General features: G+C 41.6%; 1 protein-coding gene across 1 annotated transcript in view; it reads left to right on the forward strand.

Moving 5' to 3' along the window:
- The window catches only part of BMP6 (bone morphogenetic protein 6), a 141,590-nt gene that overhangs the window by 114,576 nt on the left and 11,571 nt on the right, over window positions 1-15,443 (forward strand). The window contains exon 2 of the mRNA XM_084875605.1: window positions 803-995. Coding sequence (XP_084731731.1) covers window positions 803-995 — 193 coding nt within the window. The remainder of the gene's footprint in view (window positions 1-802; window positions 996-15,443) is intronic.

Consider the following 15,443-nt stretch of genomic DNA (forward strand, 5'->3'; position numbering starts at 1 on the left):
TTTTTCACAATTTGGCTTCTCTTCAAGCAGGGAAAATATTTCATTAAAAAACACACAAACGGGTTTAGACTCCTTCCTTTCCCAATGTGAAGACACAGCATTGGAAAATAGCAAGCTGCCCCGTTAGTGGTTGGCTTCCTCATCTGTGTTTTCATACTTTGGTTCTATGTGCAGATCAAACGGAGACTCCAGCCGCTCACAGTGCGCAGAGTCCCCCCCCGCACAGGGAGGGCAGTGAACTTGATCAGAGCAGCATTTTCCATGAAGTTTTATCCTAAACCCTTCAGCAAAAACTTCCACTGAACAGCAGGCACAACTTGAGGACACAGGCAAATGCGCTGCTCACTGCCCTTCCCGCAGCAGGATCGCTACCTAAGGCGGGTCAGGGCTATCCCTGTCCTGTCTGCTGCTGACGGCCTGAGGGGCTGAGCTGCAGGAAGGGGAAGGGGAGCTGGGCGGGGATCAGGGCCAGGATCACCTGATGCGTTGTTTTCTTAATTCTCACAACATCCCTGTGAAGAAGCGAAGAGTTTAAATCACTTGCTTTCAGGCAACTTAGTGAGACTAAGTATTTAAAGTATTTAAATGTAAGAATTTTATTTAATACTTAGGTAAAATGAAGGATTTTAACCTGTCTGCCTGACAGCCTAGCCAATGTTCTCTCCATCGCCCCAGTCCTCTAAGAGTCATTGGTAACCTGTAACCCACGTATGAATTAAAATGGGAGTCTTTCTTTTGAGCTGAGCCTGTGGCACCTAGTCAAGTAACAATAGTTGTCACTCTCTCTTGTTTAATCTTATAGTGGAGTACGACAAGGAGTTCTCCCCTCGCCAGCGACACCACAAAGAGTTCAAGTTCAACTTATCCCAGATTCCTGAGGGTGAGGCGGTGACGGCTGCAGAGTTCCGAATCTACAAGGACTGTGTTGTGGGGAGTTTTAAAAACCAAACTTTTCTTATCAGCATTTACCAAGTCTTGCAGGAGCATCAGCACAGGTATGGAGGCTCAGGGAAGCCCAAGGGTGGGGCTGGCCCCGTTTCTCACCCTGTCACATACAACGACCAGCGTGTCTGCGGAAGGCCATCCGAGTTCAGGGCTTGTCCATGGGCATGATGAGGGGCGTGTCCTAAATGGCACCGTTTAGCCAGCAGGAAGGTTTTTTGCTGTTAAGTTGAAGAATTTCCAAATGATTTTTTTTTTTTCCTTAAGTAAGCCACTAGATGGTATTTACTAAGCATCCTTTGTGATTGGAAAATATATGACTAATTAGGGATAAAATGTTTCCTACTATTGTTTAGTCCCTACTTTCAATGATGGGAGAGGATGGCTAAAATAAATTCACACATGAAAATTATGTAAGGATGCTTACAAATGATACTAATTCAAGTGGAAAAAAGGCTACATATTTTCTTTGTGCATACACCTATATTATACATATGCATGATAGGTCTTTCAGTAAATGAGTGTATGTGAAATGTATTATTTGGATACAAGAGACCATGGGCTTTTTCCCCCTGTGTCTTGCATTACTGTGATTTCCTGAAATTAGGCCAAGTCATTCTATAAAATAACTGCCTTCCTAGCAATAAAATTAAAATAAAAAATAAAAAGACTTCCATGGCATGATATTTAGAGGAAGGTCTGAAGAGTAAAGTATTTCAGCAGTTAGTTCAAACCTATAGCACACAGAAAATAAGTCAATGACCTTGAATTTTGCTTCGTATTTAGGGGTCAGTTTAGCAGCTTGGGGAGGGTGGGGTGCTGGTGCACAGTAGGTTAGCAATGCTATAGACTTCTCAATGTGCATGAGGTGGGACCAGCATGTGACAGCCTGGCAATCAGATACGAAAATAAAAGTGGAAGAAGAGAATGCAGATGGTTAGGGAACCCCACACGTACAGGCTCTATAAGGGACTTGCAGCTTTGGCTTTATAAACCAAGTGCACATTCTTGCTCTAGTTCTTGGAGTTCTATTTACTTCCTAAAAATGTCCAAAAGTTTAGGAAAATACCTTAATTTATTCTAAAATTATAAATCTGTGTGTGGATCTATCACAAATACACACACCAAGATAATAACAAATGTTAACTTGCCCCATAAAAGGTTTATCTTAGTTTTGAGAACACCATTCAACATTTGACCCTAATGCATAGTCAAATCTCTAAGGATGAAAATAAACAAGGAAGAAGGAAGGACACTCGCCAGGTTTGGAGAACCATCATGGTGTTGAACATACACACTGATGGTTGTATGTGAATTCTTGCTGGAATGGTTAAATAATAAGTAAAATATAGCCACTGTGTCATCTTTATAACTAACCAAAATTTCAGAATTAATGGGAAGTTTTTTGATGGCTTATTTTCACTCCTAAATAAAAGCATACTCAATGACCTAACTAGTAAGGACCTCTTTTGAAAAATAAACTATTTGTTGCTAGATTTTCATCTTTTGATGCTTCAGGGAGATTTGGTGTTCAGTGAGTCTTTGGAACTGCTTGAGCCATTGATTTTCAATCCGCCTCATTATCTGTCCCATTATATTTTTCTGGTGGAAATAACCTCTTGGTATCTTTTTGGCTCAGAACTTTGTCAGATTACATGGCTTTCTCTGGCCTACAGGAAAAGCTTTATAGTGAAAACACTAGATTGTGGGCTTTGTGACTATAACATTCTTTTTCATTTTTATTTTTAAAAAGAGAGCTAGCAGACCATTTGTAAGGTTTATGTTGAACTTCAGCCAAAAATGAGCAGCTGCCTTGAGCTTCAGCTGGTGGTGTCATACCTCCTCGGGGCCAGCAGTGAGGTTGGAAAACAAAATCTCCGACTGTCCCAACCTTTGATGACTCTGTCAAAGTGGAGCTGCAGTTTCTCCGCCTTCTAGGATGGAGATATTTTGTGACTGGGTGCGTTTAATTTTTATGTATAGGAAAAGGGAAAATACTGGGGAAATTGGGGGAATTTCATGCTTTTGAAGGGTTCCGGTTGGCCAGGAGGATATTTTCTTTTCTTGTGGGTGGGCCAGGGGCCAGGCCTCCTGCTGTCCCTCATGTTCTTGCAGGGGCCTCAGAGTTAAGTGTGTGACTGGGGTGTCTTGGCTGAAAACAATTCTCTAGACTTGTAAAGAAACTTATTTGTCTAATCTGTGTCCAGTGAAATTTGTAGTATTTGATGGATTAACTTTAACAAATGTGTGTATTGCAAAATAGTTGGCCTCCTTGCAAGAAAGAAAAAAGGGGGGTGGGGGGCAGGTGGTTCAATGCCCTCATATTCTCAGCTGAGGCAGAATAAGCCATGTGCTGGGCTTCCTGGTATAAAGGGCAGCTAGGAGGCCTGACCCAGGGAGGGTTAGGGAAGATTCTTGGAAGCTAGGTCATTGCTGTGATCACTTCAGAAACATATTCCTCAGACTGATAAGAAATCATTAGACCAGGTAAGTTAAAAAAGGGACTATTTGACTAGATGGTGCTTTGAGTAAGAATAGGGAAACATGTGATCCTTTATTCAAAACCTGAGAATAAGCTCTGAGATGGAATCTATGTCCTGAAAGTGTCTGAGCAACCCATAGAGCAGAGTGGGATTAGCCCCCCAGGAGTGTGACAGCTAAACCAGAGGAGTCCAGGGTGCCTTTGTACTTGGTTTTGTAAATGTGCCCTGTGCTATGTATGTATGGTGTTTATACTTTAAGATGAGTTTGGTGTTAACATCTGGTGTTATAAATCATTATACTTTTATGATGACACTGGTAAAATTGGCATTTACATAGTAGTTAGAGTTTGGAAAAGACCTTCTCATATATTCCCTCATTAGGATTTAGCCATGAGCCCATCAGTTAAGCAGGACAGGCATATTACCTATTAGAGAATGAAACGTGGTACATAGGAATTTTGCCACGTCCAAATTATGCCTAAACTTGTCTTCTATGCTTCCCAAAGTTAGTCTGATGATGTAAGGACAGTGTCAGGATAAAGGTAAAATGCCAGAGAGCGATAAGCTGTCTCCTACGGGCATGCTCCACATCTCCATCTCCTTAGTCTTGGTGGGAACATCCAAGGATGCTTCTGTTTGGATAGCAAGCGACACAGTTCTCTTGAAGGTGAAAATGTGTCTTAGAATTCATTGACTTTCAAGGCCTTCCTTGAAAAACCTTTGCAAACCTTTGTTGATCTATTAACCAAGCATTGATCTATTAGCAGCTTTTCTAGAGGAGGGATATGAAGGGGAAGAAAGACTTGAATAAATGTATACAAAAGTATTTGTACCTATTCACAGTATTATACATTTGTCCATTTATTTCACCATTGTCTTCTGCATCTCAACACACTAAGCTGACTTCATACCTAGATACTCTGAATAATGTTGACCTTTCCTACTCAGGTATAGTAACATCATGGTAGCATGTTGCTTGTCATAAGATGTATCATGATCTTTACTTTTATGGCACCTTTAGATTCATACAGCAATTCTGAGACCTTTAAAGAATATCATGTTTGTGTACATTTCTTATTTGGCTAAGAGACATACATTTAATGGCTTTAATTGGTTTTGTGTACTTAGAAGTGAAAGAGCATCTCCTGAGAGCCAGCCAGAAATTTTAACAGAGGAGCACGTCCAGTGTCTGAAAGAGGGCCCTATGGGTCCATGAATTGGCCTTATTTGCCTCTGCTAGTTTTGAAATGCCATGTTCTGTTCTGTTTACTTTGGTGATTGCATTGCTTAGCAGTGATAGTCTAGCTTCTGTGTATATGATAACTTCACTTTCTTTTTTTTGTTACTCCTCACCCTCTGATATTTTTCCATTGATTTTTAAACAAAGTGGTGGGGGAGGAGGGGAGAGGCAGAGAGAGAGAGAAACATCGATGTGAGAGAGATACATTGATCGGCTGCCTCCCGCATATGCCCCAACTGGGGTTGTAACCAAGGTATCTGTTCTTGACTGGAATCTAACCTAGGACCCTTCAGTCCTTGGGCTGATGATGTACCCACTGAGCCAAGCTGGTTAGAGCTGATAACTTTTCTTTTTCATGTTCTATCTATGGTGCATTTAAAGTAAGAAATAATTACCAACTTTAAAATTCAGTATTTCTGGTATAAGTAGTATCACAACTTACTCCTCTGTTTACAAATAGGAAGAGTGTGTTTTTTTACATATATACTTTTTAAACTTTGGTTCCTACAGGGTGGGGCAAAAGAAGTTTACAGTTGTGAGTATGTGAAACACAGAGTTGATTCTTGTATTATTATTTATTAATTATTGTTTTATTTTCCATACGAAAAACTGTAAACCTACTTTGCTAGACCTGCTTGTTTATCTTAATTTCAGAGTCCTTGGGATGTGAAGAAATGCATCTGTGGGTCTAGGAAACAAGGCAGTGCTGCTGGAGAGCTGGTTTTCAAACTGAGAAAGATTTCCTTAGGACAGCCCAGAGCCAGCCCAGGGTCCTGGACAAAAGCCCAGACTGAGTTATTACCTAAACTAAATATCTGACAAAATTAACCAATTCTGACCTATTTTTCAGAGAGAATATAATTTTCCGAGGAGAGAAAATAACTGTCAAAGGGCCAATGCGCATTTTCTCAAACGGTTAGATTGATATGCTACTCTGAACCACTCACAGAGCTAGGGACCACAAGAATAAGTCAGGAAGAGGAATGGGGATGAGGTCTGGTTTGGACATGGTTGAGTCATGGTAAGAATGCCCAGGAGGCAATGGAATATGGGAGTGCTTAGCTCAGCAGAGTGAACCAAACTACATAGCAGATATTTGAAATCATATCTGAGCTATTGAAGTTGATTAGATGTACCAGCTGTATAAGAATAGAAAAACCTAATTGACCTAGTAGCATTTATTGAAAATACTTTTTGTTTTCAGTGGTATCTTTGTCCTGAATCAGGTGATCACATACATGTGGGACTATTTCTGGGATCTTTATTCCGTTTCTTTGGTTAATTTTTCTCTTCTTCTACCAATGCTGTACTCTTAGTTCTTTTAGTTTTTAAAGAAAGCTTGATGTCTGGTATGTACGTTCTCCAATTTTATTCCTTGAGATTTTCTTGGCTATTTATAGACCTCTGCATTTCCATATAAATTGTAAAATAGGCATTTCAATTTCCACAAAATAAAATTGATGGGCTTCTGATTGGAATTTCATCAAATTCAGAAATTAATTTGGGAGAAATCGACTTGTACCATATTGAGTGTTCTAATCCAAGAATATGGTATTTACTTAGACTGTCTTTAACTTATCAATATTTGGTGTGGTTTTTTGTTTTTGTTTGTTTCTTGAGTATTTTTTTGTTAAAATTACTCTAAGTATGTAAGTTTTATATGATATTATAAATGGTATTATTAGCTTTTTAAAAGTTCACAGTCTAATTATTTTTTGCTCACATTTAGAAATACAGTTGAATTTGTACTTTGTTCTTTTATTCAGCAACCTTGCAAATTCGCATATAAATTCTAACAATTTTTCTGAGCAATAGTTTAGAAATTCTATAAATACTAGAGGCCTGGTTCACTGATTCATGCACTGGTAGGGTCCATTGGCCTGGCCTGCAGGGATCAGGCCTAAACCGGCTCTCTGACTTCCCCCAAAGGGGTCCTGGATTGCAAGACAGCACAGCTCAGCCCAATGGACTCCACTGATGCAAGATTGGGCCCAGGGAGGGACTGCAAGAGGGCTCCAGGGCATGTCCGGCCCATCTCTGTCAGTCCCCATCAGCCGCACCCCAGCAGCAAACTGACCTACAAGTCAGAGCATCTGTCCCCTAGTGGTCTGTGTGCATCATAGCGACTGGTCAAATAGTAGAATGAAGGGTCAGGCACTTTGCATATTAAGCTTTTATTATATGAGATAATCATGTCATCTATAAGTATCAGTTTTATTTCTTCCTTTGTATTTCTTGTAGTTTTTTCTTGTTTTGTTGTGTTAGCTGGACATCCAGTACATTGTTGAATTCCACTCAAATTTCTGTGAGATTTCTAACCTCAGATTGGAAATCCCTGTTAGATTTCTAATCTTAGGGTGGAGAAGGGAAGATTTAATAATTTACCATCAAGGATGATGTTTTCTATAAACATTCTTGTAGGTATTCTTTATTATATTGAGGAAATTCTTCTCTATTCCTAGTTAAGAGGTTTCTTTAAAATTAGAAATTAGTGTAAAATTTTATCAAAAAATTTTTCTGAAATTTTGGAGATGATGATATTATTTTTCTCCTTGCTAGTGTTAATGTGGTATATTTCATTAAAGGCTTTCAGATGTTAAACCAAATTCACATCCCTGGAACAGGCCCAACTTGTAATTTATTATCATCTTTTTATAAGGCAGATTCAAAAATTGTGTCTGATTAACTCTATTATTTGGATTACCTATGGCTCTATTTCTATTATCTGTTTGTTCCTTTGATTTTTCCTCATTTGGTTTTATTTCCTAGAAATCTGATAATTTTTAAAACTAAATTATTGACATTATTTATAAAAAATAGTCCTAGATACTGTTTCCTTCCAGACTGGATTTTATTTTCTTCCAGAAAGCAGGCACAATGCAAGCAGATTAGTTTGTTCTTTTTGTTGAAGTTGAGGCTGGATTTCAGGATGTGTTAAGGTTTTCTCTTTCTCCTAGAAGTTAGCCCTGGAGAGGTCTCAGCTGAAGGTCAAGGCTGTTTACCAGGGCCCCTCTTCCTTGGTGGGCTCTGAACTCTAATGTTTAACTCCCCAGCATTGTAATTCTGCCAAAAATTCTGCTTTGCTTTTTATGCTCTAAGCATTTTTTTTTTTTTGCATGTTTTCTCAGCTTCTTACTGCATGCATACACAGCCTAATATTTGGCAAAATACTGGAGTTCAACTCAGCCAGAACTTGAAGAGCCAAGGTCCTAGAGGAAGTGAACCCAAAATTCTATGAGATCACATTTATGAGCTCACTTCTATGCAGCTCTTTTCCTTTGGGACCTTAGCCTTCAAGTCCTAGCTGCCTTACACTCCAGTGGTCCCCAGCCAGTGACATTGCTCCAAACTCTAGGCTGCTGTCCCTTTACGTTTGCCATCTATGCCTCCTGCAAGGAATTAACAAGTGCTTTGGGATGAAAAGGCAATAGCAAATACACTGCTTACCTTCATGCATTTCCCTTCTTTCCAAGATCTTGACTCATCAAGTATTGACTGTGTTAGTTGCTCTAAGATAACTTCAAACAGGTTTATTTTTTAAAACTTATTCTCAGTGGGAATGTTAGTTTGATACATCATAGCCAGAAGCATACATCTCTGAAGTATCCTATTTTTACTTGGAATTCTTTATAACGAATCCTCACAAATGTTGATATTTGATTCATTAACCAAATAGTATAGTTCTGAAAACAAGACTTGAACCCAGTAGTTGATCTGGTTCCAGGATCTCAGAGGATAGTTTCCTTGGAAAAGCATTTTTTATAGACTGATTGCTCTATGAATTCTGTTGGATGTTCATTGCTACCTGCTGAAGTGAAGTGGGTGTACTTTTATCATCACTGAGATAAGAGTGAGATATCTGAGACTGTTTTCTGTTTTGAAGAGAAGGGCAAATTTGAGAAAGCCAGGATAGGAGAACACCATTGTGGTTGAGTAGGAGAAAATCAAAGCCTTTTATCACTGTGTGCAGCCACACCTGTTTCTCTTTCTGTACCTGGCTTTCATAGGTATGATCCTCAGGGATTCCTGAAATCTTACTGCTGCCTTGATAATCTCTGGCACACTCAGTGTGAGCCTCAGGCAAGCATTGAACTTTTCAGTATTTGTTCCTTTGCCCCCAAAAAAGGGAGAATACAACTGACCCACAGCTTGGGTTATGTAACTAGTTAGCTTTATCTTTTTAGTGAAGTACATATTATTTATACTTAGAATGGTCTGCCTGAATTTAAACAAGTAAAGGCTTAAGAAGCTGCCAAACCTTGTTCCTCAGCTTATGTATGTTCTGTTCTTTGTAAAGGCACAGAGTAGACAAGAATGCTACAGAGAGGAATTAAACATAAAGAATTGCATATACTCAAAAGAATGCTAAATTGGGGGGCGAGGAGACGTCAGGGTGTGGTGGGCAGAGGAAACTCTTGTTTGGGAACTGCTTATCCACTTGGTAAACATGAAAGAGAAAAGGAAATAGGTTTTTATTTCTGGAAACTATGCCTTCTGTATTATTCACTCCCAGGAATGGATTGCTTTGATTGTAAGCACCTTCTTGCCAGGATGGTCAGGGCTGTGGGAGGCAGGCCGTGGTAGTTAAGCTTATTTTGTGAAACATCTTTTTAAAAAATCACAAATTAACAGTATTATTGCTGCTTTATTTCCCCATATTGGACAAGGATATGGAAATGCAAAATTGTGATGAGAACTAAAACATACAAGATTTGTATAAAAGGTGCAGAACTCCTTGTTTAAACTGTGTGCGGTCAGCAGGGCATGTTGGAGTGTACCCCAGTCTTTGGGAACATCATTTGTTTATGTGGCCAAAGAAGACAGGTTAGGTAGCTATGAATTTATCCTATATAATAAAAAGCTAATATACAAATAGACCAAACAGCAGAACAACCAAGCAACCGGTCTCTATGATGTGTGTTGACGAGCAGGGGGCGTGCGTGGAACATGGCAGGCATCAGCCACAGCAGGATGGTGGAGCAGGTGAGTGGGGTCACCAGACCAGGCAGGGTGCTGGTTGCTGTCATCGGGGCCAGCTTCTGGTGGTTACTGAAAATTCTTTGCTCTCACACACTGCAGTCCCACCTGGTGCTTGCACCTGCTGCTGGCTCTGGAGCCACCACTCGCACACACTGCCAGCACCCAGTGCTGACCCCAATCACTTGGCACCATCAGCAGATGAAAGTGGCGTCAGAGCTTTTCCACTTCCTCCTGATCCTGAGGGGAAATCAGGGCTGGCAGCTGCCTCTCGCAATTGCTGCCAGTGACAGCCCTGCTCACACCCATTGCTGGTGCCAGCCCCAATTCTCTGCGCCATCAGCAGGTCCAGGGCTGCTGGCAGACAGGGGACTGGGGGCTGAGGTGGGATTGCCCGGGTGGAGGCATGGAGGATGGGTTGAGACCCTCCCCTGTGCCTACAACAGCCTCACTGCCCACAGTTCCTTTCAAGGTGCGTGAATTTGTGCTCTGGACCCCTAGTATAAAATAATCTTCTACCTTCTGCTCTCTTCCTGTCTTAGATACATAGACTCAAGCCTTATCATGATACTGCTGCCTTGAACTAGGTCTTACCTGTGATTCCAATGATTAGTCTATGTTGAAAACTCCCTGAGTGTAAGGTCAGTCCATATGACAGTCAGATAGTTACTTGAAGAGCAGTCCACATTTGCTTTGCACTGTTGAAGGAGAGGAGAAAAGAATCTCAAGAGCAGATAGCTTTGAACCTTTAGTCTAAAAAGCACGTAAAAATAATACTACGCAAATATAAGAGAGAAGGGGTGTACTGTAGGTCAGAGGCTTGCAAAATATGGTCCTCAGACCAGCAGCATCAGCATCACCTGGGAACCTGTTAGAAATGCAAATTATCAAGTCCCCCACCCCAGGAATTCTGGGGTGGGTCTAGCAGTCTCTGTGTTGACAGGCTTCCAGGGGGTTCTAATGAGGGCTAAACTGGGGAATGGCTGCTATGACAGCTAAGAACATATGTAATATTTCAGCCAAATTGATTGGTTTCAAATCCCAGCTCTGTACTTACTGGTTGTGTGACCATGAGTGAACTACTTAACCACTCCGTTCCTCAGTTTCCTTATCTGCCAACCTGTGATGCTGCTAATATGATTTACCTCTTATGGTGGTTGTGAGGAGTTACCATATGTGAGAGCACTTAGTACAGTAATGTAGTAAACACCATGTAAGGGCTTGCTAGGTTAATATTCTGACAGCAAGTGATTTTTTTTTTTTGCTTTGTTGAAGATAAAATGTCCCTTTGATATTTGAACCTTCTTTTCATGCCATGCTAGCTCTTGAAATGAAATTTGGGTAATATCAAGTGGCATAAAATCAATGAGAACTTATCTAATTATATAGTAACTCAAAGCCCAATGCATGAAATTCATCCCAGCCCTGGCTTCATCCAGAAGGACATCCAAAGGGTCGTTCAGCTGTCCAGTCTAATTAGCATATTATGCTTTTATTATAGATTATTATAGATTATTATAGATAATGTCTATTCACCTATGTTACTCAAATCTGTGTGTGTGTAGTAGTAGTAGTAATAGTTTATCCTGATTTGTAGTGTTATCTTTCCAAATCCTATATCTTTTCTGTCTTTTTAGTGGAAAAATTTTAAACATAATCCTATGCATATGATATATGAAAAAAATACAAATCTTTGTTTTACTATCTAATTTTCTAAAATGATTGACTCCTTTGACTTTCATCCAATTCGAAAATTGAATTTTCATTATTGCATAAAGTTGATTCACCAATGTATGAATGTTGTTTTATATCTTAATTTACCATTAAGTCCAGACCCATATATGGCAAAGGACTATGAAGAAGTAAAGGAACAAACCACATACTCACCTTATCAAATATTTCAAAAATCTGCTTGCTTCAAACCCATAAATTCCATTTATGAAGAACATTTTCCTACTGAAATGGTTAGTAGTAAGCACAGTTGTGCTTAATCCAGGGCAGTGTGACTTTGATGGATAACATTTGTCAGGAAAGGTCAAAATCAGGAACTGAGATGCCTCCCGACCTTCTTCAAGGGCAAAGGAGAGAAACCCACTGTGTTTGCCCCTAGTGCTGTATGCTCCTCGGCCTGAAGGAATATCACTGACAAGGACAGATACCCTGGAGGCTGTGCAATAGGATGGACCACACATGGTTGACCTTGTCCACAAACACTAATTCTGAAAGTCTTAAGAATGGCTTGCTGGTCAGGCACCTCTAGCACTGGGATGAATTTTTAAATTTCTAGAATTCTCTTGTTAGGCTTATTAATTGTTGAGAGTTTCATTTGTCCAGGATGATCACAATATGAGGAAACTCATGTCCTTAAGTTCGGATCACATTGAGAATAATAATGTGATTATTATTGTATCCTTGAATATAGAATGCATATTCATCATGAAACATGGGTCTATGAGTTGCTTGAGAACAAAATAGGCAATAAATTCATTCAAAATTGTATCTCTATCTTGTTTCAGCATTTCCTTTTATCGTATTCTCAATTGAGTGACTATCATTTCAGTGGGAGAGTCCAGATAATCCCGCTGTGGTCAGATCGGACAGACCCTAGGGCTCTGTTGGGAGACAACTCCTATTTTAGATGGGAATGACAGACCTCAGCCCTGCTGCAGCGAGATGTAGAGGGCATCCTTGTTTCTCACACAGGCAATCAGGGGCATCTTGCTCAAGGTTACACTTTTACAGAAGTGGTAGACTAAGAAAGCCATGTGTCACTGAAGAAAAGTAAATAGGTGTGGGTCAGACCAGAACCGTTTCATTGACTTGCCATAAATTGTGTCTCTTAAATACCTGAGCTATTGGAAGCATTGAGGGTGAGCCAGCACAGTTGTTTCTGAGAGCTGCGATTCTGAGAGTTCCTCACCCTGGCTGTGTGACTGCGTGTCAGTGGTGGGCTCAGTCTCGACGACCAAGAGTGTCCTGCCTAGGAGCAGGGATAGGGCAAGGCTGGGCGGTCCCTCTCGGATCCCTCTCACACACTCTCCCCTCTCCCCTTCCTCTCTGTACCCTGATAGGAGAGCCTGCTCATGATTTCAGATCCTGTGCCAGCCCTGAGTACACTCATGTGTTTTCTGTATCCACCCGACTTTGGCATTTACATGCAGTAGATTGTGATCCCTTACCTTACTCTGAGCCTTTGCTCAGTCATTTCAACCTGTGCCTTGGACTTTTCTTGACTGCTTCTGAGAAATGTGGTGGCTAAGAGTCCGGGCTCTGACTTTCGGTTCTGGCCAGCCCACTTAACACCTGTGACCTTGATACACTTACCCTCTCTAGGCTCTGAGCCCTCAGCCACAGGACCCGCCTCTCCAGGCTTCCCGGGAACAGAGAGGCTCTTGGCACAGACGTGTGCATAGAAAGCACAGTAAATATCTGTTGTTTCTCTCTCCACTTAGTCCAGTTATCTTAAGCCCAGGCTCTACCTCACTCCCTTCCTCAGGACCTCAGTGCCCAGGATTTCATCCTGTAAATCTGAAACTGTCTGCCTGCTGGTGAGCAGGTTTTCTTCCTGCCCTCAGTGCGGGACCGGGTTCATGAACCCCTGCACCCCACGGGGATCTTATGCAGTGAGGTTGGCATTGTCCTTACTGTGCGGCCAGGGGAGTGGCACAAACAGGAATAGACACTGGGGCTCTCCACGCCCACTCTCCCCCACTCATCCTGCCTCTTCATTGCTTACACATCGTGACTGTTATCCTTCTTCTTAGCAGCACGCTTCCCACATTTAGCCTTTGGCTCATGTTCGCCCTCTTTAATCCATGCCCTTCTCTTTCTGCTTTTCTCTCACCTGTTTTTGGAAGCTGGCCTTCTATCCCACCCCCCACTTTCTCTTGTATATTTCTCCGTCTTTGTTACAAGACCTTAAACACGGTGGGTATCATTGAAGCTCTGTCAATAGCAACAAGCGATCTGTGGCAATAGCCCATGCGCTGATCCTCTTTGCCTCGGGGGCAGCCTCACGCCCGAAATTCCCACAGCATCTTCGTTCGGGGGTGCTTCCTCTGGCCCAGGCTGCCCCTCCCACAGACTGTCCATCGGGCTGTTATTGCTGGACAAGGTCTCAGACCTTCCAGAGCAGGATTTATGTCTTCTTGCATCTGAACTTCAAAGCTTTGGACTTGCTATTCCCTCTTGCTGTTTTCCATGGACACACCATCTCCCTGCTCACTGTTACCTCAGCAACAGGGAAGGGGGGTGACTTGTCAACAGGGGGTGAGACACATGCGGGTAGGAGAGCGCTTTAAAGATGGCAGGCCTGGCTGTGCCCCCTGCAGACTCCGTTCAGCAGCTGAGTAAACTGCCTTTAGCTCTATCTACTGTTTTAAGCTTGGAGAGGATGACAGAAGAGTTTTCTTCTAACTCTAAGCCATGTAAACAGGAAAAATTGTTTCCCCTCTGAGAAATCTAAAACTGTTAACTCAGATGTTTCACGGGCCTCACAGATATTCGAAAGAATAGCGATAGATTATGTTCACTTGTCCCAGGTTGTCTTACGTAACCTCAGAAGGCAGTATGTCATGATGGGAAACTGTGTCCACGTTCTTGTCATTGGCTAGTTCTTTCGCTTACCAGTTTTTGATCTTGGCCACATGACCCTCACCTCATATCTGAGGCTCAGTTTCCCCAGCTGTAAAATGGGATAGCAATGATCTCCAGAGCTTTTGGGATTGTCCTAATGACTGAGGAAAGTAAAGTATATGGAAATGCTTTATCACTGATTTAAATGGACTTCATTAGTATTGACATGATAATCTTAAATTTATAGTACTTAATTCCAGTAATTTTCTATCCTCTAAGGTATTTTGGAAAGTATCGCCAGCACCAGGAATTTATATCTTTCCATGACCGAAGCACGCCTCTTCCCCTCATGGGCCTCCAGGCTCAGGCTCAGTGTCCGCACACAGGAAGGGACCGTGCCCTGGCACTGCTCTCCCAGCACGTGTGGGTGAGCAGGGAGAAGCCCCCACTCCATCTTCCCACAACCCTTAGGGTTATGTTAGTTGAAAACTGTAAAAAATATTAAAATATTCCCCGTGGAGCCCAATGGAAGGAATGGACTTGACAAGTTTGCCTCAAGAGAACCCCAGGCTGGCCCACAGCTGCTCTGGGATAAACGTTAAAATCACTCAACACACACCCACGGCACACAGTCCAGGTGAGAGGACTTGACACTCACCATACACCATCAGATACTTTAATTAAAAGAAAAGAACCTGCGATTACTCAGAAATATGAAGTGGCTTCTTGTTTCTCCTTATTTCAACATGAAGATTGTCACATGTTAATGTTAAAGAGAAAATGCACAAAACACAACTTTGTGAAAGCTCATATTCATCCCAAATTTAGTATTTTCTTTTTTTTTAATATATATTTTATTGATTTTTTACAGGGAGGAAGGGAGAGAGATAGAGAGCTAGAAACATCGATGAGAGAGAAACATCGACCAGCTGCCTTTTGCACACCCCCTACCGGGGATGTGCCCGCAACCAACGTACATGCCCTTGACCGGAATTGAACCTGGGACCTTTCAGTCCGCAGACCGACGCTCTACCACTGAGCCAAACCGGTTTCGGCCGAATTTAGTATTTCCTTAATCCCTTTCCTCATTGGCCTCCCACTTTCTCTCTTTCTACAGTTCATTAGCCATAAAATAAGGAACAGTATGACCCTATCTACCTATCTATCATTTATCCTAATTCCACAAGGGATTTGTATAAGCATCGTAGGGAGGCTGTATGTGAATC

The sequence above is a fragment of the Pipistrellus hanaki genome, assembly GCF_964339955.1.
Source record: "Pipistrellus hanaki genome assembly, chromosome: 2".
In the NCBI taxonomy this organism is placed as follows: Eukaryota; Metazoa; Chordata; class Mammalia; order Chiroptera; family Vespertilionidae; genus Pipistrellus; species Pipistrellus hanaki.